At 34.8% G+C, this 27,494-nt stretch overlaps 2 protein-coding genes across 7 annotated transcripts; both read left to right on the forward strand.

The window, feature by feature from the left end:
- Positions 1 to 346: 346 nt before the first annotated feature.
- LOC137810622 (uncharacterized) lies at positions 347 to 24,021 on the forward strand. 6 transcript variants are annotated; one of them, XM_068612000.2, is made up of 16 exons: positions 388 to 524; positions 640 to 766; positions 850 to 1,228; positions 2,773 to 2,850; positions 3,105 to 3,160; positions 3,610 to 3,729; positions 3,836 to 3,906; positions 4,528 to 4,621; positions 4,766 to 4,969; positions 9,777 to 10,028; positions 15,944 to 16,052; positions 16,249 to 16,316; positions 22,757 to 22,826; positions 22,914 to 22,988; positions 23,076 to 23,167; positions 23,608 to 24,021. In XM_068612000.2, the coding sequence occupies exons 3-16, from the start codon at positions 908 to 910 to the stop codon at positions 23,681 to 23,683; spliced, it is 1,686 nt and encodes a 561-aa protein (XP_068468101.2). In that variant the 5' UTR covers positions 388 to 524; positions 640 to 766; positions 850 to 907; the 3' UTR covers positions 23,684 to 24,021. The 6 variants fall into 6 exon arrangements, 5 of the variants coding, with proteins under 5 accessions (XP_068468097.2, XP_090154382.1, XP_090154383.1 ...); XM_068611998.2 differs by having other exon boundaries at positions 400 to 524; positions 707 to 766; XM_068611996.2 differs by lacking the exon at positions 640 to 766 and having other exon boundaries at positions 347 to 524.
- Positions 24,022 to 25,044: 1,023 nt separating this feature from the next.
- On the forward strand, positions 25,045 to 26,551 carry LOC137810623 (acidic endochitinase). Its single transcript, XM_068612002.2, has 2 exons — positions 25,045 to 25,698; positions 26,138 to 26,551. Exons 1-2 carry the CDS (start codon positions 25,056 to 25,058, stop codon positions 26,437 to 26,439), a joined length of 945 nt encoding a protein of 314 aa, XP_068468103.1. The 5' UTR covers positions 25,045 to 25,055; the 3' UTR covers positions 26,440 to 26,551.
- The last annotated feature ends 943 nt before the right edge of the window (positions 26,552 to 27,494 follow it).

Raw genomic sequence — 27,494 nt, forward strand, 5'->3', positions numbered from 1 at the left:
ATGGATACAGTAATTGATAGGTTTTTTTTATTAAATTTGCGTGTAAAGGAATCTTCAATTTTCATGGAAATACATAATTGAAAGATTTCTTTGAAGATAAATTTGGTTATTTAATTATATACATATATATATATATATATAATTAGTTAAGACGTGTACACATAAACAGTGAACAAGAACCATAATTGTATGTAAATACTAACATTGCAAGACCTCATAAAAAAACATTGGAATAAACTCTTAATAGAATAGTAATCAATTAATGAGTATTAAATTGTTGTTTAATCATTGGCACCGCAATCTGATAACATCAGCTTATTAGCTACAAGACAAAAACAAACAACACATGATCCTTTTTTTTATAAAATAAATAAATAAAAATTTAAACTTTTCAAGATCATTCTCCCGTGTAAACAGCAACAACAGTGTTGTATTTTATCTCATTTGATCCCCAAAAGAGCGAACTTTAAGGAGAAAGAAGCGAAAAAAAGTGCTCCTTTTCGAAACCCAGATTTCAGTTTCAGGTATTTCACGTTTTTTTTTTCCATCAAATTACGGTTTTCCCTTTTGATATATATCAGAATTTGCCCCCTTCTGATAGAAGGGAAATAATATGATTAGTTTTCTTCTTCATTTTAGCGTGAGAATTGAAAATCCAGTTTTTCTATTTGTAATTGCATTTTCTCCCTGGCTGCACAAATGTTAGTTGAAGAAAAGGTTTGCCCTTGAAGTTTGTTTTGGAATCTGATGTTTTGTTTCATAGGAGGTAATTATGGTTGAGATTGTGGGGATTGAATAGCTAAGGTGTGAATTTGGGATTGCTAATGTTCAATTGTGAAACTTGCAAAGGTTATCTGGAAGAACCTTAACATAGGGATTGGTGCTGTTGATTTTAAGAGTCCCTGAAATGTATAGGCCTGTGGCTACTCCAGATTCAGCCACATCCCGGGGTGGATTGCCAAATGATAGTGGGGACTCTGTTGTGACTTTGGATCAAGTTCCAAGGTGGATTGATGCTGAGCATTCCTTAGTGCATAACGACGGAGACTCAGCATTTTCTAGTTCATACTTCCCTGATCCCTTGACATTCAAGTCCGGGACGGACAGCGGTGACAGTGGTTCTGTGTCAAAGTTTCCTGTTAACCATGAAGTTAATTTGAAGATATACTTGTGGAGGGGGAACCCCTGGAACCTTGAGGTGGATGCTGTGGTAAATTCGACAAATGAGGTGAGTGAGTGCATGTGTTTAGTAATGTAGTTTGATTTTTCTTTATATATTTGTATAGTTTGGTTTAGGTTTTCTTGGTTTGGTAATTGCAAAGTTAGTTAATGTTATGTTATTTTCTTTTTTTTTACTGTAATTCAAGTTGTGTAAACAAAGCAAGAAAATAGGATCACCGGTTGAAGGAGTTTACAATCATTACTTCTTTGTGTCTACACTAGAAAACAATTGGCACTGAACTGTTTTGATAAACTATCAATTTCTACTGCTGTTCTTAGGTTAATGATTGTTTTAATTTCTGACCGATTTTCCTTTCTTCATTCTTTAATGATATTATGATCTGTAAGGACTCCTAGGGAACAGTTTGGACCAAAACGGACACCAGAGTGATTGTTTTATTGTATAAAGCGATTGTTTTTTTCATGTTCATGTTCTCTCCAATTGAGAAAGTGTTACTGTTCTTCAAGCTCAATTTATTTATTTGCATGCATCTCCTATTGGAACTGGCATTAATGATATTAGAATATCTAGAAAATATCTCATAATGTCATTGTTTTATTTTTTGAAGTATTTTTAGATTGTTGTAAATGTTTTCTTACAATTTTTCTCCACCTTTCATAATATTTTGTTTGCTTAATTAATTAGAACTAGGAGTCTAATATTTTAATAAACAAGGGCTAATGGTTTGTCAAATGAATGGCATCATGCCATCATGGGGGTGCGTTCTGCCCTCTTTCTGGTCATTGTTACCTCCGATCTTCTGACCTTATTGTCTTTAGTCAGATCAGACCTCCTTGCCCTGATTAACAATTGCCACCTTCCTGAGCTTTTAAATGTTCATTAACAAGTTGTAAGCTTAATGAGATTTAGCTTGAGAATATGTAGAAAATATCTGATAGTACCTTTATGGTATTTTAGAGTATTGTACATGTTCTCGTAGTCTTAATGGTTTTTCCATATTTCAGGATGTTTTCCTTTATTTAACTAGAATTAGGATTTAGGAGTTCAATAATATTACAATAGATACTAAACAGACTATTCAGTCTCTTTATTCTCTCCTTTCCTATTTCCCTAATAATTTCAACATATAAGAGGCCCATCTATAGAGAAATTGCATACATATTTCTTTGAGTCATTATTCTTAGAGGCACTTGCTCTCTGATGCTTGAGTGTAATTAAATTTTCAGCTAAGAGTGATTTTATTGCTGATAAATAAAATCACATAATATTGAACCCTTAAGAAAGAATATCTGTGTAAATTTATTCAAATAACGTCATTAAAGCAGGATTTATATTTTAAATAAATATAAACTTGACATTGACCAATTTTTGTCTGCCTCTTATTCACTTTTCACTTGTTGCTATCCTATGTCTCTCGTGACATTGGAAATTGAGTCACATATAAGTTCTATCAATTCTCAACAATTATGTTGCACCTTAGACTATTGTATGTAATGATACTATGCAGCATGTCAGTACTGGGCCTCAAGTAAATATAATTGAGCTAATAGCATTATATTTCTTAGCTTGCTTTTATTTATTGTCTACAGGTTTTGGATGAAGCACACAGCAGCCCTGGATTGCATGCCGCAGCTGGACCTGGTCTTGCAGAAGAATGTGCAACTTTGGTATAGTTCTTATAAGTTATAAATTGTTCTGCAATAATTTTGTTATGTTCTGTGTTATTTGAGCTTGTAAATTTAGTGATTATTATATTTTCTTTGGAATTTTTTATTTGTTGGTGATAATATTTTGGTTGAGAGATTGAGCTAATGATTGCAGCATTGTGTTTCTACAATACATAAAATGACATGCCAGGAAGCAGCTTTCTGGAAATGGTTATGATAATATAATTGCTATCACATATCTTAATTGTTCTCAGGGTGGATGTCGAACAGGGATGGCTAAAGTAACCAATGCCTATGACCTTCCTGCAAGGTTTGTATATTAGCCCCCTTTTTTTTCCTTTTCAAATCAAAAGTCGATGTATTCATTTACCACATGGGAAGATGAAAGCCACTATGCAATCACAGTATACCTTTTTTGCCTCCTTTCTTGGCGAAAAGAAACTGAGATTGTCTCTTTAAGTCAGTGCTGTTGCATTCTCATGCTACCTTTGACCCTTTTGATATTTTTATTGTATATTATGGATGGCAGATGTGATTGTGAGTGCATGTGTATAAGTGGACATTGGCAAAAACATGTTTTCTATTTTCCTATGTTTTGGTGTGAGATCATTAAGTCATTTGTCATGCTACACAAATTATATTAATGGGTTCTGCCCCTTTGTTTCTGATCTGTATTTCTTATTTGCATGTATAATTCTCTTGGCTGAAAGTTAAATTCATTCCATATGAAATTTACACCGTCGATAAATTTTTTTGCAGGAAAGTTATCCATACAGTTGGGCCAAAGTATGCTTCGAAGTACCAAACAGCGGCAGAGAATGCTTTAAGCCATTGCTATCGTTCTTGCTTAGAACTTTTAATTGAACATGGGCTTAAAAGGTTTTTGTTTAAAATGTCCTAATTTTTTGTTTTCTTGAAATAGTTTGTTTCCCATGCAGCTTTAAAGATCTGAAACTTACTTTTCTTGTTGGCATATATCAATCAGTATTGCTATGGGATGTATTTATACCGAGGCAAAGAACTATCCCCGTGAGCCAGCTGCACATGTAGCTATAAGTGAGTTTTTTTGCACATTTTACATGTTCATTATTGTGATATTTATTCTAGCCAAAAAAATTAAACAGGTTAACTCTGACAATCTCATAGGATTTAAACTGACCTTCTTTTGGAGATAAATTACTTATTGCTGTTCCATCCATACAGAAAATATCAGCCTTTAACGTGAAAAACGAAAAAAAATAGCATGCTAACTTTATCTTAAGTAGAGAGAGTAAATCAATCATTGGTTGAAAGGGAGAGGAAGAAGACAGAATGACAAAGCATGCTCTGGTGCGAATCAGTTTACTTCTTTTGTTTTCCATCTTACTAACCAGTCTTAGATTATTGATTAAGGGGATGACGGTGCAAATTATTTAGGAAAGCAGTGGTTTTTATAGTTGCATCCCGCTTGCAAAATTCTACCATTTTATGTAGTTTCCAAAAGCGTCATTTCATTGTAATTATCATTAATGTTGAAACATAACCTCGGGATACTTAGTCATGTGCATGCTGAATGCATCTAGTGTAGACATAAAGAATGATTGTTATTAACCGTTTCTGACGTCTGATTATTATTATTATTATTAAGTTTCTACACTTTGTATTCTTTTATATTTTTTCTAAGGTGTTTTTATTCAGGAACTGTGAGGCGATTTCTTGAGAAGCAGAAAGACAATATAACAGCTGTCGTCTTTTGCACTACCAGCACTATTGATACTGAGATATATAAAAGGTAATTTGTTTTTCAGTTATTGACATATGCAGTGCTTTATATAAAATAAACTTGTCAAAAGTATATTTGTTTTCTTTTTTTTTCTTTTCAAGTTTGGACTTTCTGTTACTTTTTACTGTTACCTTTCATATAATGTCCATGTAGGTTGCTTCCACTCTACTTTCCCCGGGATAAACAAGAGGAGTTGATGGCTTTGGCAAAGCTTCCTGCAGATGTTGGGGATGAAAATGGTGAGACTGTCATAGATGCGCGCAAAATCAGAATAAAACCTTTGCCTAAAAAAGTTGTTTCAAAACCTGCTAAAGCTCCAGTTGATCTTCCTGTTAGCGATGTCGGTTCACTTCGCAGGTTAGTAAATTTTAATTTAGTGCAGGATACTTGAATATACATTACCATTCTAAGCACAGATTAATAGTTGATCTCACTGAATCTGATAAAACAATCTATACTGAGGCCCTATAGTAGTCCATATCGTCTATAAATTCACTTTAGTTTGTCTATCTATTAATATACTAGTTATCTAGGATTCACTATTAGAAATGATGGGATACTACCATTATGATATTACTTGCCATTTGGAATGTGGGATGTATTATTTTCTCTCTTCAAATGGTAATCGACGAATGAAACTAGCATTTTAATTGTTGTTGTTGGAGATCTCACAGTAGGTGCAAACATCACCTTATAAGTCGGTTTTATAAGGTTGAGTTAGACTTAAAGTCCACTTTTTGATATGATATCAAAGTTATTTAGAGCTTTCTCTAACGAGTTTTTGTTGGGCTTATCGGGCCATTATCAGACCACCCATTATATATAGTCATACGCACGAGTTGGTAGCCTCAATGTAAAAGGAGTGTGTTGGAGATTCCACAATAGATGCAAACCTCACCTTATAAGCCGATTTTATAAGGTTGAGTTAGGCTTAAAGTCCACTTCTTGATAGTTGTCATCCAGTCATTCTATCGATTGTCAACTTGTCAGATTTGTTCTTAATGATGTATCATCTCTAATGGTAATAAGTTGGAATTGTTGAAATTACGTGGTCTTTGGTATTGTGGGACAAGGAAAAGATACTTTGTACCATATTTGTTGCGTAATTAGGAGATAATTATTCCATAATTAGTACAAATTTTGTTTTCTATTTATTAGGATAGATTTAGTATCTTTTGGTGATTTTATTTTATTTGTATAACTTTAATTACCTATTATTTCTTTCCTTAATTAGATTGTAAACCGTCTATAAATTTAGACTGTAATCACATTTGTAAATACATTCAGAAATATATTCAATTTTCTTCTTTCAACTTAGTATGAGAGCTCTTGATCTGGGAGACTGTGCTTATGCAATTATTTTTTTTCTAGGCATTCATTGCTACAACTGATTTTTTTTTCATTTTCTTTTTTCCATTGACCACCACCTTGCACCGTTGACCATCATTGCCACTGTTGACCACCGACCACTACCGTTGACTTCCGGGAACCGCTGTTGACCACCGTCGACCGCCAAAAACCGCCGTTGAATTTTTTTTTCGGTGAAATTGTTTTTTGTGAACAGGGCCAAATTTTGCCCATCTGCAAAAGCTCAGTTGGTTTTGATCTCTCATGGACTCCCTTAGTAAGACATCTAGCTATTGTTCCTTAACTATGAGTGATAAGAGTTCTAGTTTCTTATCTTTTAATATTTCCAGTATTGAAAATATCTAGATTATTGACATTGGTGTTAGTGATCATATGACACCTCATTCCTCTTATTTTCATCCTACATTGCTTTATCTAGTAACCAACATATTACTGTAGCTAATGGTTCCAATACCCCCATTACTGGTTGTGGTAACATCCACCTTCAACCTTCCTTTCCTTTAAAAAATGTGCTTCATGTTCCCAAACTATCTAATAACCTCTTGTCTATTCAAAAGGTTACCCAAGATTTAAATTGTGTAGTGGTATTTTTTCATTCTCATTGTGTTTTTAGGATCTTGCTACGGGGAAGACTATTGAAATTGCTAAAGAGCAGGGTGAGTTATATTACTTACAGCAAGAAGAAAATAAAAAGTGTGTTAAACTACAGGCACACACTTCTATCATTCTATTCCCATTTTGACTAGTCTTCATAATTGTCTTTGGTTGTCTTGCTTTTGTCGATGTTCATAGTCTTTATCGGGGTAGGTTAGATCCTCGCACCATCAAATGTGCCTTCATCGATTATGCCCCCAACAAAAAGAGGTACAAATGTTATCACCCTCAAATTCGTAAAGTCTATGTTTCCAAGGATGTCACCTTCCATGAAATAGTCTTTTTTTCCTAGTTTTCAGCTTGAGGGGGAGAGTATCCAAAAAGATGAGGTTGTTGGGTTGCCACCTTTTCCTTTTGTTGCATGATTTCATTCTTAGGGAGGATGACAAAGACCCTACACCAACATCATTACCAAAGAAGAATAATGAGGACAAATATTTTGGGAAACAATATCAGCGAAGGCAACAAGAACCCATCCCAGTTGAACTACAACTTCAATTGTCCGAACTAGAGGTAAGAACTCATACTCGTGAGACTCTTGAGGACATCACAAATACTGCTTTTGAGCCTAACCTAAATGATTTATCCATTGCCTTGAGAAAAGAAAAAAGATCTTGTGCCAAATATCCTATATCCCAATTTGTGTCTACAGAAAAAAATTTCTATGCAGCACCAGAGTTTTGTTTTAGCTATTGAGTCTATCAGAATCCCTAAATCAGTACAAAAAGCCTTAAAAGATGAGAACTGGATTCGAGCCATGAATGAAGAAATGGATGCATTAGAGAGAAATGAGACTTGGGAGATTGTAGAGAGACCAAAGGATAAAAAGGCAGTGGGTTGTAGTGGATATACACAGTTAAGTATTAGTTTGATGGCACACTGGATCTAAGGCAAAGTTTGTTGCAAAAGGGTACACCTAAACCTATGGGATCGATTATGAGGAAACTTTTGCTCTAGTGGAAAAAATGAATACAATCAGGATTATTCTCTCTTTGGCAGCACACTTTAGTTGGGAGATGCATCAATTTGATGTTAAAAATGCCTTCTTGCATGGAAGCTTGGAGGAAGAAATATACATGGAGATTCCACCTAGTTATGGTGTCACTAATGAAGGGAATAAGGTGTGCAGACTTAAGAAGGTCCTGTATGGTCTTTAAACAATCACATCGTACATGGTCTCGAAGGTTTACTCAAACTATGGTATCTTTAGGATATCGACAAAGCCAAGGTGACCATACTCTATTTATAAAGCATTCTCAGGATGGTAAACTCACTCTACTTTTGGTCTATGTAGATGATATGATTATTGCAGGTGATGATGAGATTGAAAAACAAACTTTGAGAGAGACTAACTACTCAATTTGAAATGAAGGATCTTGAGAAGCTGAAGTATTTCCTTGGGATACATAGGGCATTTTTATTTCTCAAAGAAAATACACCTTTGATCTCCTCAAAGAGACTGATAAGTTGGGGTGTAAGACCACTGGAGTGCCAATAGAGCAAAATCATAGGATTGAGAATGATGAGGAAAGTCCAAAGGTGGAGAAGACAATATCAAAGACTTGTGGGAAAACTTATCTATCTATCACACACTAGGCTAGACATAGCCTATGCAGTTAGTGTGGTTAGCCAATTCATGCATGATCCAAAAGAAAGACACTGCATGCAGTAAATAGAATTATTCAGTACTTAAAAGCTTCTCTATGGAAAGGATTACTATTCAAAAAAGGGGAAAACTTATCCATGAAAGTATATACTGATGCTGACTATGCATGATTAATTGTTGATAGGAGATCCACCACAGGTTATTGCATGTTCTTTGGTGGAAATTTGGTGACATGGAGGAGCAAGAAACAAAATGTAGTTGTAAGATCAAGTGCAGTGGCATAATTTAGGACCATGACTCAAGGGGTTTGTGAACTATTATGGATGAAGATCATACTCGATGACTTCAAAATTAAATATGAAGCTCCTATGGGTTTGACGTGTGATAATAAGTCCGCCATCAGTATTGCACACAATCCAGTTCAACATAATCGAACAAAGCATGTAGAGATAGACTGACGTTTCATTAAGGAGAAGTTGTATAATGGTCTTATAGTCACCGAGTACATTCCTTCAAAACTCCAATTGGCAAGTATGTTCACTAAGGGACTTCTCATAAAACATTTTAAAAATCTTACTTGCAAGCTGGGAATGATACATATACATTCAGCAGCCTCAAGGGGAGTGTTGCATAATTACGAGATAATTATTCCATAATTAGTGCAGATTCTGTTTTCTATTTATTAGGATAGATTTAGTATCTTTTGGTGATTTGATTTGATTTCTATAGTTTTAATTACCTATTATTTCTTGCTTTAATTACCTATTATTTATGCTTTAATTGCCTATTATTTATTTCCTTAATTAGATTGTAAATAGTCTATAAATTTATATTGTAATCACATTTGAAAATATATTCAATTTTCTTCTTTCAACTATATTCTATAATGTATTTAAATGTATTACATCGTGTTCATATTTTGTGAAACCTAAAGCACTAACACATGTTCATTATCCTAACTAAAAGAGAAAACAAATGAGATAACAAAATATGGAAACCAATGGATATGATAAGATTTTTTCATATGTTTTGACAAATATTTTTGTTTGTTAGATGTCAAGTAGGTAGGGGGACTAAAGTGGAGTATATAAATGTCAGGGACTAAAGTGAAAAATGCTAAATGTTAAGAACTATATTAAAAATGAAAGATGAAAAAGCAGATGCCAGACTAAAATATGGTTTTGGTCAATAATCTAAATTTTCTGTTGCAATTTTGCGATGCTACTGTGCTTCATCTTGCAACAGACACAACAAACAATTTCTTACTTCTTTAAATGCCCCTTATCAGCAGAACTAAATGTATGTTGGAAATGAAAAACATGGTCAAAATTTACTTTTCCATTTCCTCAAATATTTTTGGCGTGCAAATCAAACAAGCTCTTAAACATCACTGTTCTTGTGGCTTTATGTTTGTTTTCCACAGTATTAATTGCCATAAGCTGTATTTTATTGGATCTTTTTCATTATATTCGTCTAAATAGGTGTCATCCATTTTTATAACTTGTATAATTCTCCTTATTAATTTGGCGTTTACAGGACTTCATCTTATTTAGATACATTTCTGGATCCTGCCTTCATGTCTTTGATTAAGGACCCTGATGAAAGACGTCTGGAGCAGTGGGAAAAAACTGTTCAAGCACAAAGAGGCTGGAATTTCGCTAACTTGCTTGGATTTGGTGAAATAGGTGGAGCTCCGTTGTCTGCTGCCGAAGAATATTCTCTGCACTCTAGATATCTTTCAAAAGCAAAATCCTTAAATTTGTCTGAAATTGCAGAGATGAAAATTGTGTAAGTATCTATCTATTTCATTGTTTGTGTTATGCATACTCTTAGTTCCTAAAATCTCAAGGATTTTTATATATTTCATTGTTTTGATTTATAGAATTGAAGGAAAATATGTGGCTAACGAGTCTGCACATGTGCATACATGGTCTGTCAACTCTTAAAACATACAAGCTTACGTGCTTACATTCCCCCAACCTGTTTAACTCGCAAGAAAACTTGGTGTTGAGTAAGCTTGAGGTAGACTCCTTGAGCAAAATTGGTAGACTTGGCCCAACTCGTGAATTCATGAATGAGTGGGCGAGTTTCATTGAGTGAATTTTTTTGTCCACAACTGCACTTTGTAGGGGCATTTTGAGTCCTTTTCTTCAAAGCAAGGAGTGAGGGCTTCTCTTCTATTCTCGCAACCAAACTTGTTGTATAGTCTCCCAATGTTTATCCTTTCTCGAATATTCTCCACAGCGATTTTCCTCTTTGTGACTGTGATAGTGATCAGGTTCTTCACAACTTTGTTCAGCAACACCCATCGAAAGCAGCGAAATAACAAAAATCAGTGACAGCCATCCTCCTTCCTAGTTCAATCCAAGTTCAAGTCTCTAAAGCTTTCTTTTTTTTTTGGTCAATTCTGAATTTTTCATTTAGCGAATTATTTACTCTGCAACCTGACTTCTAGACTCATTTTTATAGTGATACACTGATATCTAAAACATTTTTACATATATTAGTGATATACTTATATTTTTTTAATTTTATATATTATATTTTGTAATTTTAATTTTATATATTTATGCATGATTTGAGTATAATTTCATTTTATCTTACTGTAATATACTACAAAACTATGGTATTTTATTATGGTAGTTTGTTATTGTATTTGTAGTGTTATTTTTTTATAGTATATATTATTTATAATTTATTGAATATTTTTAAAATATTAAATAAACTCTTACCAGTTTACACTTTGAGTTTGAGTCTAGCTTACATGGTCTCCATGAGCTTACGTCTTTTTAGTTTGACAACCTTGTGTATGTATTTGTATGAATAATATTATTAATCATAAGAGGAATCAGTTAGTAGTTAGTTACTGTTGAGAATAAAATTAGCTTATAGGAATGAATATCTCATTTAGGGGAACAAAATGTCCTCTAGCCATGTGTAATTAATGCACTAAGCCTATATAATCATGCATCTGTGTGCATTTAAGCACACGGTTTAATGCTCAATGTGCCTCTATTTTCTCTCTTGTATCAGTTACAATAGGTTAGTACTTAACTATTTGTTAGTTATATTGGTGATTAGTTAAGATAGTTTGATAATAGCTAGTTGCCTATAAATAAGAAGAGTTGTTGAGGGGGAGCCAATTTTTTTTTGGGGGGTGGAGGGGGGGGGGGGGGGGGGTGAGCAGACCTTCTTAGTCAACTTTATGCAACTCTTTAGCCATTTTATTATTATTTACTGGTTGCTTACAATTGCTTGATTACTGGGAAATGAGAGCTCTGTTCTTGGAGTTGTGGGTAGTGAAGATAGGAGGATTCACGACAAGAAGGAAGAAACACATTGTTGAAGAAATGACGAAAGAGATTGTGAATTTTAGGTGAGAACTCCATGAAGAGCATTAAGGAATCTCAATCTTTCAAAGAAGTGATGTGAATGGATGATTCATTCACTTTGAGCAGCACTTCACCACTAAAGGAATAAACGAAGAGAGGTTGCAGAAGCACTAGAAGGACATGCTTACTGTTGACAACAGTGGAATGTTAGCAATCCTAAGCTCTCATGGGAATGTTTCTGGAGGGCTTTTGATGGCAAATTTCATGGAGCTCTTCTCGGAATCATGATCAAGGGTGCGGAAGCTATGGATTGAAATGTGCAAGATCCTCCTAGGAGCTATGGTGATCTTAAAGGTGCATGATGTGTATCGAAAGAGGGAGGTTCGGCCAGCCCTATGGTAGGTGATGAAGATGAAGATTAGATCCTAGAAACTAGGGAAAAGCAAAGTATGGCACAATGTTGGCAGCATAACATTACTCTCATTAATCTTGAAAATACAAGAGCTAGGCATCTCCTTTTATAGGCTAAGGAGGCCGTAAATCCTAAGCTAATTACACATGAAATGTGAGCAAAATGAAATGGAAATGAGAAGGCACATGGCACATGGACCACATGGTCGGTCATGTGTGCTAAAGTTCTAGAATGTGCACAAAATCTAGGGTAAATCACATATAAGACAAGTTTGTGCTTTCTAACACTACACTAATTACTAAGCCACCCCTAATGGGCCTCTATGTAACATATACAAGGTCTTCTCTCTTCCATCCGTGGCTAGATCCATTTGGGTGTGAATGTGCTTAGCCATTGACCTTGTAATAGGTCCTAGACGGTCTAGGCCTCCTCCTAGACGCTCCATGTGTAGCCTCCCTTCATCATGTCCTAGACGCTCCATTCTTGAGTCTAGACGCTCATCACGGTCTAGTCTTGGGTCTTGGCTTCCATGGTGAGGTGTGCTTGGCCCTCCTCCATCAGCTTTACTCAAGCATTTTGTCAGGTTAAACATAGAGGAGTTAGTTAGAATTAGAATAGTCATGAGTTAGTTATTTGATTTGCTAGTTAGATATAAATAAGAAAGGAGAGGGGGAGCATACCTTCTTAGTTCTGCAAGTTTAGACAGTTTTCTTTATGCAACTTTTTAGCCATTTTATTATTATTTACTGGTTGCTTACAACTGCTTGATTACTAGGAAATGAGAGCTCTGATCTTGGAGTTGTGGGTAGTGAAGATGGGAGGATTCACGAGAAGAAGGAAAAAACACATTGTTGAAGAAATGACGAAAGAGATTGTGAATTTTAGGTGAGAACTCCATGAAGAGCATAAAGGAATCTCAATCTTTCAAAGAAGTGATGTGAATGGATGATTCATTCACTTTGAGCAGCACTTCACCACTAAAGGAATAAAGGAAGAGAGGTTGCAAAAGCACTAGAAGGACATGCTTACTGTTGACAACAGTGGAATGTTAGCAATCCTAAGCTCTCATGGGAATGTTTTCGGAGGGTTTTACTCAAGCATTTTGTTAGGTTACACATAGAGGAGGAGTTAGTTAGAATTAGAATAGTCATGAGTTAGTTATTTGATTTGCTAGTTAGATATAAATAAGAAAGGAGAGGGGGAGGGGTAGTGTGTAATATTTTTGTAGATTGAGCTTTAGCTCTTTATGAAGGGGAAGCCCTTGAAGGAGAGAGTGCTCTCCTATTTCTTGTTCTTTCATTTCTATTCAATAAAAACCTTTCTTTTCTTCTCTTTATAATTCTTGGTTCCTAACAAATTGGTTCGATCTGCCAGATTTGAACCAACGACCTAAGGATTGTTAGGTTACACATTGAGCAGGAGTTAGTTAGAATTAGAATAGTCATGAGTTAGTTATTTGATTTGATAGTTAGATATAAATAAGAAAGGAGAGGGGGAGGCGCAGTGTGTAATATATTTGTAGATTGAGCTTTAGCTCTTTGTGAAGGGAAGCCCTTGAAGTAGAGAGTGCTCCTATTTCTTGTTCTTTTCTTTTTATTCAATAAAAACCTTTCTTTTCTTCTCTTTATAATTCTTGGTTCCTACAAATTAGTCCGACCTGCCGGATACAAAAAAACAGAGAGGGAGGAAGAAAAGATGGAACAGAGAATGGCGGCAATAGAGAAGTTTATCAGCGAATAGGGTAGATGGAATTCGGAAATAAGAGCGGAAATTATGGGGTTGAAGGAAAGCATGCTGGACCTGAAAGAAATAAAGGAAATGCTGCGGGACATCAAGAAAGGAGACAATATGTACGAGGGAGGAGAGGAATCTGTTAGAACGGACACCAAGTTCTTGAAGGAAAGCTTTATGGACTTGAAAGAAATTAAAGAATTGTTGCGGGACATCAAGAAAAGGGACAAAATGTTGGAGGGAGGAGAGAAATTTGTTAATGATGAAGAGAAGAAGACCCAAGATGTGGGAGAAGGTTCAGATAGGAAGAATCACACTCTGCAGCAAAGAAAAAACCAACAATGAAGTGAGATTTGCAAGAGAAACTGAAATGATAAGGGCAGAAGGGGATGCATCAATAAAGAAATTGAAGACTATGTGTTGTAATGATCTTTTTCTTGATAGGCCAATTATAGAGCTAACTAGTAAGAAAGTTGAAGGTGGAGATGCAACCAAGCATCATTTTTTCCCAAATTCAGATTTACTTCATATGATAGCCAATGGGTTCCCTCCCTATGATAGACAATATCACAATACTTTCAGGAAGCGTAGATAAAGATCATGGTGTTGAAGATGAGCCACAGAGACAAGGTTCACTGTTCCAACCTTGAGGACAAGGTTGTTTTTTTGGAAGAGTGTATTGTTAGGTTACACATAGAGGAGGAGTTAGTTAGAATCAGAATAGTCATGAGTTAGTTATTTGATTTGCTAGTTAGATATAAATAAGAAAGAAGGGGAGGGGGAGGGGTAGTGTGTAATATTTTTGTAGATTGAGCTTTAGCTCTTTGTGAAGGGGAAACCCTTGAAGGAGAGAGTGCTCTCCTATTTCTTGTTCTTTTCTTTCTATTCAATAAAAACCTTTCTTTTCTTCTCTTTATAATTCTTGGTTCCTAACACATTTTCAGCCTACATATGACCAAGATCTGCTAGTTTGGGTCCAAGAAAAGGAAGTGGAATCAGGGGCATGCAAGATAACAGGAAATGGAGGTACTTGGATTAGAGAAAACGTAGAAAATGAAGGTTCGAGGGTGGAAGAAGACCAAAGAGAAGGTGAAATCTGGAAGGATGGGATATTAACTAATCTGAAGAAACAAAGGAAAGTGGCTAATAGGCCAATAGTGGAGATATGATTGGAAGTGAAAACAATTTTGGGGAATGGCTGAACAAAGAAACAGACATGGAAAGAACAACTAACAGCAGCAGAGGTTGGGGGTATAATGGGTAATCCATCATCACTGTTAGAGCCACAACATGCAAGTTCTTCCGTAGGAAAAGATAGGTTCCGAGGGCTGAGTTCTGGAACTCTAATATCTTTTATGCTTCCTATCATAGCATCAATTGATAACCACTCAAGCACTTGGAGAATCAACCCTTATTATGTTTTAAGGGAAAAGAATCAAACACTTCAAATACTCCATCGAGGACCCCATATTACTCGATGTGGGTTTTGGGCACTTCGTAACACCCAAGTCCCTATTAGAATCATCTCCTAAATTAGAGCTAATCAACATGAATTATAAATGAGGAACTTGTTGGAGATATCACATCAACTAGAAATTTGACCAAATTGTAGTATAAAAGTGAATCCAAACTTATACAAGCCAATTTTCTCTGATAGTTAGGCCTAAATTCACTTCCTAAAAGAACTAATAGCTAATTCCTAGTACTATTCAATTTACACATGGTTAACTCTAGCAAGATTAATGAAATTCAATTGATAATGTTAGTAAAAATTTTAGGTTGAGAAATTTCTGTCATTGAACAAGTGATAAGTGAACAAGTGGTAAGGAACTTTGGCTTTTTCAAAAACTATAATTTCTAGTGACACAAGACACTTCTACAATATTTATGATACACATTTTATTTTTCATAAAAGAAAAAAAAATGTTTTTGGATTATATCGGTTGGAAATCCCAAGTCGACTAATGATATGACCAAATTATAGTATATAAGAGGGTGTAATCCCCACCTTACAAGCCGATTTTGTAAGGTTAAATTAGACTTTAATTTTACTTTCTGAAGAATATATAATTCTTGTAAGATTTCAACCATAAATAAATAAATAACAGCTATATGCTCTTTAAAGTTTTCTGGTATTCTTTCATCTCTTGATCATTCAAAAAGAAGATTTCATGCATGTGTTCGGATTGATAATTACTTTTAATTTCAGAGATACTTATGTTTTTCAGCTATCGTGGAGGGGTAGACAGTGAGGGTAGGCCCGTCATGGTTGTTGTGGGGGCTCACTTTTTGCTTAGATGTCTTGATCTGGAGCGATTTGTTCTTTACGTAGTGAAGGTGATTCAGTTATATCCTTCAGCTTGACATATTTTACTGCTGACGAGCATAAGTTCGACTATTATAAATTTATCTTCAATGTTTGGAATGCGTAATTTTCTTAATTTGTCTTCATTTATGACTAATTTTTAATCTTTATCCTTTTGGTTTATGCTGTTTACTTTTTTAATATACTAAAAGTTGTGTTAAATTTCAGGAGTTTGAGCCTATAATGCAGAAACCTTATACTATTGTATACTTTCACTCTGCTGCATCTCTGCAAGTGTAAGTGTTAAAGGATGGAATTCTGGGATTTCCGTATTGGTCTATTTCTTTTATGTGTGTTATAGATATCAAATATGTCAGGGTTGTATTTCAAAAGTATTTGGATGAGCTAACTGTCTGTACCTTACTTGTTGAGCTAGTTGTTATAATATGTGAATTAGTTGATTACACAAACAAAAAATTCTTTCATTTCTAAAACTCTTTAAATTCACTTTCTTTTAGAAAAAGGGAACTGTAAATTCAACTGTCAATGTCATAAAATATGACTGAACATTTTTGTTTGAGCTAGTTATGGTATTTGTCAAAATCGTGATTGTTCTTGATGCATTTTAGGAAGTTTTATACTACCCTGGCTGTATTTTTTATTTTATATCATTACAATATATCTTGCTATTAATACTAGGGTTATATATGTACAATCAATCCCATAATGACAGGGATTTGTCCACTAGAATAAGTTTTCCCTTTTTCCTAAAATTGGCCACAGGTTCTTGTATATAAACATGATGTATCTCATAAAATAACATATCACAGATTATTCCTAAACTTGAGAGTATTTAATGGCAAACATCTCACATTGTATCAGTAGTAGTTTTTATTGATGCTGGAAACATTAGGTTGACCATTTTTTATGTGTGCAATGGTTTCTTGATGTTACATTACTATATGTCGTCATGTACCTTTGTTGTGGTTGGTTCTGCATTATTTTTCTGCCTGTTTAACATTGCTAAATAAGGGTACGTACTTCATTTAAATGTATTGATTTGATGTATTGTGGCTTAATCTATGCTCTTTTATCAAGGGTTGATTTTTTTTGATAAATTTGAATTCATTATTATTCTCAAATTTAGAAAGAATATTTCTTTTGTATTTCAATAATGAAGCCATTGGACCTATAAATACACGAGTTTGTTGGTTATTTTAGGAAATATAGAGAGATAATTCTAAGGAAACAAATCCCTCTAATTATGAGATTGTTTTTAAATACATAATCCTAGTATTAATAGCAAGATACATTTGTAATAAAGAATAAAATTATAGCAAGGATAAAATAAAAAAACTTCCTAAAATAGATAATGAGTAGTCTGGTTTTTACACTCCCTCTCAAGCTGGTGAGTAAGTGTTTTCCATTCCTAGCTTGGATATAATTCTTTCAAAGTTAATGCACTTCAACCTTTTGGTGAGTATGTCTACAAGTTGATTTTGAGTGGACAAATGCGGTGCAAATCAAGCCACTGTTTACCTTCTCCTTAATAAAATGTCTCTCCACCTCAATATGTTTAGTTCTATCATGATGCACCGGGTTGTGGGCTATACTAATATGATAGGTTCCTAAAATAAAAACAATGACTCCCTCAAAGAACACAGCTAAGAGAAAGAAAAATCTGTTTTATTCCAGCACGGTTCAGAACTCACAAAAGAATTACAAAGGAATATAGCTCCTTTCACACAGGTTTGACAACAACTCAGCTAACCCTCACCCTCACCCACACCAGGTTGGTCTTTATTTAAAGACCCCCCGTAACTACTTACTAACCCCCTTATCCCTTATTTTTAAATTTCCTTCTATGATACACCCTCCATTTATTGTCCTTATTTTCCTGTCTAACATTACTACCTTCAAACAACCTTGTCCTCAACGTTGAAATCTGGAAATTGCTCCTTGATGGTTGCCATGTCTTCCCAGGTAGTCGTCCATACACAACTTCAAAAGGTGTACACCATGTTGCCCCATGAAAACTTGTGTTATACCAATATTCTGTCCAAGGAAGGAATACTGCCCACATTTTGGGTTGCTCCGAGCTAAAGCAAGAAGGTACATTTTCAGCGTTCTATTCAACACCTCCATTTGACCATCCGTTTCTGGATGATACACCGTGCTCATCCTCAGCGTCGTCCCCTGCAATTTGAATAATTCCTTCCAAAACAGACTTAGAAACATTGAGTCTCTATCACTGATGTTAGATATTATTATATATTATTAGATATAATTAGATATTATAGATATTGTTAGATATTTCATATTTATGTAATGGGCTTAGTCCATATGTTTCTTTTCCTATATAAACATAACCCTATGTGTTCAATATACACAAGGGATTTACCCTATTCTTTCTTTTCCTTTAATATAGTATCTAGAGCATAGGGTTAGAGTTCAATTTTTATTGGTGAACCCACCTCCTTGTCGGAGCCGTCGTCGAACCCTCGCCGGAGCCACGGTAAGTGACAGTCAGGACGGCTTCTCCCAGTAAGATCTAGGAACAGTCGTCTAGAAGAGTAAAACTCTAGTAACCTCAAAGAGATGAGGATTTTTCCTTTCAGCAATCCCATTTTGTTGAAGAGTATCTACACAAGTTAATTCATGAACAAATTCATTTTCCTTAAAGAACTTGGAAATGTTTTGGTTCACATATTCTCTTCCATTATCAGAATGCAATCTCTTAATTGGATTTTCAAATTGTGTTCGAACCATTCGGTAAAAAATTACATACAAGTGAAAAACTTCGGACTTATCTTTCATGAGGAATATCTAGGTCATCCGAATACAATCATCAATAAATTAAACAAACCATTTGGCACATGAGATATTATGAATAGGTGAAGGTCCCCATACATCTGAATAAATAAGATAAAAAAGTTTAGAACTTTTATTATTATTCGGAAGAAAAGTTGTTTTATGGTGTTTAGCAAACTGACAAACATCACAATGAAAAGACTCAACCGATAATTTTGTAAATAAAACAAGAAATAAAGACTTTAGGGTATTAAAAGGAGGATGACCAAAACGTTTATGTTGAAGCCATATCTAAAAGGCTGACCAAGATTCGGAGCCTTGCTGAAGATTAGAAGTGTGTGCCTGCAGTCTAGCACACTTTTTATTTTCTTCCTATTGTAAGTAATATAACCTGCCTTGCTCTTTAGCAATTCCAATCGTCCTCCTTGTGGCAAGATCGTTGAAAACACAATGTGAATGAAAAATATATATCACTACACAATCTAAATCTTGGGTAATCTTATGAATAGACAAAAGGTTATAAGATAATTTGGGAACGTGAAACACATTTTTTAAAGGAAAGGAAGGTTGAAGATGGATGTTATCACAACTAGTAATGGAGGTATTGGAACCATTAACAACGGTAATATGTTGGTTACTAGATAAAACATTGTAGGATGAAAAATAAGAAGAATGAGGTGTCATGATCAATAGCACCAACATCTATAATCTAGATATTTTCAGTACTAGAAGCATTAAAGGATAAGAAGCTAGAACTCTTACTACTCATGGTTAAAGAACAAAAGCTAGAAGTCTTGCTAAGAGAGTTCATGAGAGCTCGTAAACATTCCAACTCTTCTTTGCTGAGAGTTGGGACCTCCTCTGCTACTTGAGGGAAAGGTAAGGCTGCCGCACTTTCAGAGTCAGACGATGCTTGATTAGCATGGCTTTTTATGGTACCTTTGAATCCTCCGATACGATCCAAGATCTTCTCCTTTCTATGAAGTTTGAAGCACCTTTCCTTAGTATGACCTATCTTACAATAGTTGCACCAGCGATCATCATGATTAGCCTTTGTGGGAGGATTTCCAAATGAAGGGAATGGACCTCTTATAGGGGGGCCTTGTCAGTAGCCAGAGCTAAACTATCAACAAAGTTGCCGCATACTGATCTCCGAGTTTCTTCCCCTCGTACAATGTGAAAAACTTATGAGAGAGAAGAGAGTTTTTCCTTACCCAAAATCTGAATCTGAATTGGATCAAATCCAGAGATCATTCCATAAATAAATTTAAATATTCGTACCTTTTCAAGGAGATGTGCTAGTGTGATAGAGTCATTTGTGCACTTCATTTTCAAATTCTGATACTGATCTAATTCGATCCATAAACCATTCAACATACCATTGTAGTTTGTTACTGAAAGGCTCCCTTGGTTGGTATTGAAGATCTTGTTTTCTATCTCGTAACATGTTACAATATCCTTTTTCATGGAGTACGTCTGACAAAGGTTTTCCTAAATCTCCTTAGCAGTGGAGAAGAACATACAATTTCGGCTGATCTATGGTGTCATAGAATGCTATAACCAGGTCATGATAAGAGAGTCTTCATCGTCCCAATCTTCATATTTAGGATCGGTATTGGCTAGAGGGTTCCCTTCTAGGTGATTCAATTTCTTCCTTCCCTTGACGGTAGCACGAACCAACTGGGCCCATTGTACGTAATTGCGTCCATCAAGACGATAGTTGTTTTGCAACACCTACAGCTAAGAGGGGTTATCTTTTCATCCGACATCGATAAAAGTTGGCAGCAGTGAGACAAAACCAATTGAACTTTACAGATCGCAAAAATTATGATGGTCCGATTCGGAAAAAAAATTCTAGTGGCGGCAGTCGGCAATCAATGAAGGTGGTCAATGGAGCAAAGACGTGGTCAACAAAGAAAAAAAAAACAGTTGCAACAATGAAGGCTGTTTAGAAAAAAATAATTGTAGCAATGAGCTGCCCAAAAAAAAATTTACAGAAGTAGAGTCTCCCTAATTGGGAGCTCTGATACCATATTAAGACGTGGTTTTTAAGCCTAATTCAACATCATAAAATCAGATAATGTGGGATTTGCATCACTTATATACTATGAAATGTCATAATTTCTAGTCGATATGAGATTTCCAACACGCCTCTCACGCTGAGTGTGACAGTTCATGCATGAAACTATATATTTATGGATGGTCCAATAGCGGGTGGTCTGATAAGCCTAACAATCTTTCACTAGGATATATTTAAAATTACTCTAATACCAATTTAAAAGAAATAGAGGAAATGTATTTCTTATATATGTTTACAAATGTGATTATAGTCTAAATTTATAGGCTATTTACAACCTAATTAAAGAAAGAAATAATAGGTAATTAAAGCTATACAAATCAAATCACTAAAAGATATCAAATATGTCCTAATAAATAGAGAATGGAATCTGCACTTAGTTATGGAATAATTATATCCTAATTATGCAACATAAACATATCAGAATATATTAGAGAGCACATACCTGTGGGCTGAATATTATTCAATTCTCTAGTACTTTGGGATTTGTCCCCAGTTTTCATTCTAGAATTCGTGATCTAAACCATATAGGCGGATTATACAGCAATAAAGGTTACAATATTGATTAAAATGGCGTAGCAATGAGGCCGCATTTGAGGGTGGATAGACATGGTCAGAGACTCCTAAAGATTTGGAGTTCTGATACTATCTCAAATTTAGAAAGAATAATATATTTCTTTTGTATCTCAATAATGGAGCCATTGGACCTATAAATACATGAGTGTTATTTTAGGAAATATAAAGAGCTAATTCGAAGGAAAAAATCTCTGTAATTATGGGATTGTTTTAAGTACATAATCCAAGTCTTTAAAATAGGATACACGTGTAATAAAAAAATAAAATTATAGCAAGGATAAAATAAAATAAAAACTTCCTAAAATACATTAAATGCAACATGATTTTGACAATTATTATGGTAGCTTATTTGCATTTATGAGTGGTAGATTTTTGTGAATAAAAACTGTTGGAAAAATCAAAATTAATTCTCCTACCTTTATGTATATACAAAATAGGCACTTGCAGAAGCAATAAGCAGACAAGAGAAAATAGAACAAAATAGAATAATGATACTGGGAATTTTTTTAACGTTCGTCAACTTGAGAAGTAAAAACCACGGGACATAGTCCAAAAAAAAGTCTTTACTATGAAAGTAAGATTACAATATTTGTTTCTCTCACTCTATGAGGGTAACACTTAATGTCACCCAAGTCTGATGGAATACAACAATGTCTCTCTAGTCTCTCACTAGGATTACTAGTCTCACACTATGGTGGATTTCAATTCTTTCATTTACTCTCTATGTTACACTTCTTACTTGCTTGTTTTTCTCTTCCTCACAAGTTAGAGAAGAAGAGAAAGACTTCTTCATAAAGAAATAATGGATAGTTAATATTTTTCACATTTTCAAGATACCTTAAAAAGACTATCTTGAACTTTCTAGATTGAACTTCATAGTCTTCAAGAGAGGTATAATTCCAAGACTTTGGAATGTCCATCATTAAATATATTCAATGGACCAATTACAAATTCATTAGTCATGGTCTCCCATTAATTAAGGAGAGATTCCCAACAAAAACTTAGGAGGGGCAAGGTGAAAGTAATTGGGAGAAGTTGTTTTATAGCCAATATAACATGCCACTGAAGTGAACCATACTTGAATATAGAATACATAGGAAGACAATACTTTGATGGTAGGTTAAGAATATTTTAGATGAGCAGGTTGGTTTGTGAAACTGTGTTTATTAATAGAGCTTATCATTGGTTTCTTAAGATTTGTATGCAATTCTCAGTGATGTGGTTTCTTGATGATTGCCTTTCACCTTTGTCCACCTTTTTTCTTATAAATAGGCAACCGGACCTAGGTTGGATGAGAAGATTACAACAAATACTTGGGCGCAAGCACCAGCACAACCTGCATGTATGCATGCAACACTTCTGTTTCCTTAAATGTCTTTCTGTATGCCTTTATAATCTTTGTTCTGATCTCTCAATCTGATACGTACAGGCAATATATGTCCTTCACCCAACTCTTGGACTAAAATTGACGGTTTTCGCGCTTCAGTTGCTTGTCGATAGTGTGGTGCGTTATGAATCAGATTTATTAACAGACATAAACTTATTTTAGAACATCATTTATATGTTATTAACATTGATGATTAACTCTTAGGTATGGAAGAAAGTGGTGTATGTTGATAGATTACTACAGCTCTTCAGATACGTACCCCGAGAACAGTTGACCATCCCAGATTTCGTCTTTCAGTTGAGTCTTTATGTTTTCCTGGGTGCATCATTTGTTCCTTTTCAAAATGCTATTCCATGAACGACTACTAGTTAAATGGGGAATGAGATATGCAAGATTTTGTTATCTGTGGTTATATTAAAACTGTGCAAATGTTGAACCCACATCAGCATGCACTTCTTGTTAATGCATTAGGCACTTGTCCACTACATTGCCTTGCAAAAGCAAAGGTAAACTGGTTTAGTTTTCAATAAATATCAATCAATAATAAGCAGCGTATTTAAAGAGTATGTTAAAGAAGTTGTTGCTAGCGTTTTTGTTTTCATAAAATGCTGTACTTCATTTCCAAAAGCATTTTGGCTTCAGACAGGTTTAGCATATTTTGTTTTTTGTTTCTGTTTCCTGGTAAATGTTGCTTAGGTTATAGCTTCTAATTCATTCTTTGCTCATATTTTCATAGGCATGACTTAGAAGTGAATGGAGGAAAAGGTCTGATTGTGGATCCTAGAACAAAATATGTCTATCACCGACCATGATCATTCCATCATCAGTGGATACAAGAGCAACCCTGAATGTAGTTTCTTCATTATTTTTGCCATGCCATTGTTGGCTCTGGCGAGTGGAAGAGGGTCTATATATGTGTATGCAAGAATTTTTGTTACTTTGTTCAAATATTGCCAAGTTTCTCTGTAAGTAAAATAATGGTATTTTTTTCTTCTTTTTAATACCTAAGCGAGTTGTGAATATAATTTAAAGTTGATTTTGATCTCTGTTGAAGCTGGCTTGTTGTGCTAGCCTTTTTACGTTTAGGATAGCACATTGGCATAATTTTTAAATTAAATTCAATTATATATTACATATGTGTTTAATTTAATCCACTTTCGTCTCAAAATCAAACCAAACATATATTTTTATATGTAGTAAATCCCTGTTGGTTTATGTTTATCCAAATTATCGTTCAAAGATTCCCTGTTGGTTTATGTTTATCCAAATTATCGTTCAAAGATTCCCTGTTGGTCGATGTTTGCACGTTAAAGGTTTGGAGTATAAATATACTTAGCATATGGATCACGTTACTACTGTAGAATAGCAACAAAAATTAGAAAATATGCTAATTTATTTCAGGTTTAATAACTTTTTTTAGTAATTTTATTTCTTTCTTTTTTCAATTTAGTTTCACTATTTAAAGGTCTTAATTTGATTTTTTTTTTTAAATAGTTAATTTAAGGTGTTATCATGTTAGTACCAAAGGACATATTCAGAAATAATGACTAAATTATTGTATGGTGGATCAGTTGTTTCATAGGCTAAGTCATAGTTAAAACGTGATGCTTAGGTTGTTATTTTGGTTTTATGCTCTTAAATAAAAAGATGTTTAGGTTATTTAGGTTTTATGCTCTCAAATAAAAAGATGTTTAGGTTGTTATTTAAGTTTTATACTCTTAAATAAAAAAGTTGCGATATGATTATTTATTATTATAACTTGGTCAAATTAAAACTTTTGAAATAATGAAATTGAATTGATAAAAGTGAGAAAAAAAAACTATCAAAACTTATATTTAAAGTTGAAGTTGAACTGGTCTTTGTGGTAAAAAAATAGTTTTATTTTTCTTCAAATATTGGAGAATAGAATTAAGTGAGTTTGTATTAGAATAAATTTTAAAAAAATTGACAAGCCTAATAATAAATTTGGCCCTGAGTTGCATTTTGACCAGTGTAATGATTGTATGTGCAAAAGTGGAGTGGAAACAATAGTGAGATTGGGTAATTGGCACGGTGCTTCTCCAATATGAATATCAACATCAAAAATTGAAATATTGGACTGTGAGATGAAGTAACTGGCAATCCACGGTCTCAGGTGCATGTTGTGCTATGTTACCCTTATAAAAAGGTCATTTTGATAACACCATGCATCAGCAAAAGAAAACATATACTTGTTTTTGTGTAGTTGTTTCAACAGAAATGGCAAACTTGGCAACCTCATTCTCATTCTTCACCTTGGCACTGTTGGCACTAGCAAGTGGTTCCAATGGTGGCAGCATTGCAGTGTACTGGGGCCAGAATGGCAATGAAGGCACCCTAGCAGAGGCATGTGCCACAGGGAACTATGAGTTTGCCATCTTGGCCTTTTTGCCAACATTTGGCAATGGCCAAACCCCAATGATAAACCTTGCTGGTCATTGTGACCCCTATAGTGATGCTTGCACTAAGTTGAGCTCAGACATCAAATCTTGCCAAGCCAAAGGCATAAAAGTGTTGTTGTCTTTGGGAGGAGGTGCTGGTAGCTACTCACTTGCATCTCCTCAAGATGCAAGGCAAGTGGCCACTTACCTTTGGAACAATTTCTTGGGGGGAACCTCTCCTTCTCGCCCTCTTGGACCTGCTGTTCTTGATGGCATTGACTTTGACATTGAAGGAGGATCAAACCTCTATTGGGATGATCTTGCAAGGTACCTCAAAGGGTACAGCAACAAGGGAAGAAAAGTATACTTGACAGCAGCCCCTCAGTGCCCCTTTCCTGATTCTTGGATAGGAAATGCCCTCAAGACAGGTACTTAAATAATGCCTATCTTTTTTCTATTTCTATCCTCTGTCATAAGACATATAATTTACATACAATTTTATGATAGTATTTTGTTGTTCCCTGGTTAAAATTTAAATTATAGTTTAACATTTTGATTGAATTGAAGCTTTAATTCTAATTGTAAGACCATACAAACAACATAGAATCTTCATACAATTTTTCCTCCTGTCATATTACTTAGAAAAGTTATATATGGATACTCAAACATGCTCAATGATAGTTAGATAGAGAGAAAAATTACAGATATTATATTTAATATGATATGATAAGAATGAGAAAAAGTAAAAGTATTAATTAAGCATTTAAAAATAATATATATGTGTGTATCATTTCATCTACTCTCTTCTTTATATAATGTATATTTCTCTTTCCCCTTCTCTCATATTTCAAATATAATTTTTTGCAGGTCTTTTTGACAATGTTTGGGTCCAATTCTACAACAATCCTCCTTGCCAATTCTCTAGTGAGATTACCAACCTGGAAGATGCATGGAAGCAATGGACTTCTGATATTCCAGCCAACAAGATCTTCTTGGGGCTACCAGCTTCCTCTGCTGCTGCTGGCAGTGGATTCATTGATGTGGATGACCTTACTTCCAAAGTGCTTCCAGCAATTAAGGGCTCTTCCAAATATGGGGGTATTATGCTGTGGTCTAGGTACTATGATGGCCAGAGTGGATACAGTTCCTCCATCAAGAGCCATGTCTAAAATATAAACTTATCTGAGTACAGTCATATTGGTACATGTGGATGTAATGTATAACATTTTATCTTGTACTGATGCTGTGAGTCATCAATATATATACATATATATTATTTCATGTACTGTGAACAAGTCCTCACCAGAACTATCCTGCACTATCTCTGAGTTATTTTGAGAAGCACTCATAATAGAAATTAAGAGATAAAGCCATAAAATCACAATTGAATATGAATATAACATAAATCAATCCTAACAGTATACATATTCAAATAAGAATTTGTACTCGGTGCTGCTAGTGTTGCACTCTCAAATAATTTTTTGGCACACTCTTGCACCTTTATTAATGTGCAAGAAGCTTCTCTCTAGTTAGAAAACTCAATCTGATCTTATCAAATATTTCTACCTGAATTCAAAGTCATGCAGGTAAGTGTTTCAGAACTAGGCACTTCTTCATTTTCTTTATTCACCCTTTTATAACAATACCATTTCTAATCAAATAATCTCATTTTCCATTATTAAAAAATCTATTGTACTGGTATGGACCGAACAGTCAAGTACCTTGACTCGGTCTCCTTGACCGAGCCGACCAAGCCTGACATGTTCATGCAGGCCGACCGACTCACCTAAACCATTAACGTTCACATCAAGGTCAACGCTAACATCAAGGTCAGTAAAGTTAAACTACCATTAAAAACTAGGTAATATGCCCATAAGTGTGATCCACTCCACTAATCCGGTTCAATAGTTCTCTAAGTCTCATCTTCCTAGTAGGAACAATTGGCGTCACCGTGGGGCCGAAAGAAACTAGCTGAAAAATGAAAGTAGATGGTCTCGACCAGAAACATGGAAAGGATGACTGAAGCCGATCAGGCAACGCTGCTGCTATCTCTACAGAGAGAGATGGCCGAGATGAAGAGGAAGACCGAAGAAGCTGGCAATAAGAACAAACAAGAGATGCAGGCTCTCGGAAAGGAGAATGAAGAGATGAAGAAGAAACTAATGGAGGGAGGACAATCTGTTGGACCGACCAATGTTGTCGGCAGACCCTACACCTCCCCTCC

Source organism: Phaseolus vulgaris, chromosome 2, assembly GCF_051622355.1.
Source record: "Phaseolus vulgaris cultivar YP4 chromosome 2, ASM5162235v1, whole genome shotgun sequence".
Lineage (NCBI taxonomy): Eukaryota > Viridiplantae > Streptophyta > Magnoliopsida > Fabales > Fabaceae > Phaseolus > Phaseolus vulgaris.

Bases quoted from the DNA above. Each gene is read 5' to 3' on its own strand.
- LOC137810622 (XM_068611996.2), top strand. From the start codon at position 908: ATGTATAGGCCTGTGGCTACTCCAGATTCAGCCACATCCCGGGGTGGA. The intron at 1,229-2,772 runs GTGAGTGAGTGC...TATTGTCTACAG, and splicing joins TGGTAAATTCGACAAATGAG to GTTTTGGATGAAGCACACAG. The intron at 10,029-15,943 runs GTAAGTATCTAT...TATGTTTTTCAG, and splicing joins ATTGCAGAGATGAAAATTGT to CTATCGTGGAGGGGTAGACA.
- LOC137810623 (XM_068612002.2), top strand. From the start codon at position 25,056: ATGCATCAGCAAAAGAAAACATATACTTGTTTTTGTGTAGTTGTTTCA. The intron at 25,699-26,137 runs GTACTTAAATAA...AATTTTTTGCAG, and splicing joins AGGAAATGCCCTCAAGACAG to GTCTTTTTGACAATGTTTGG.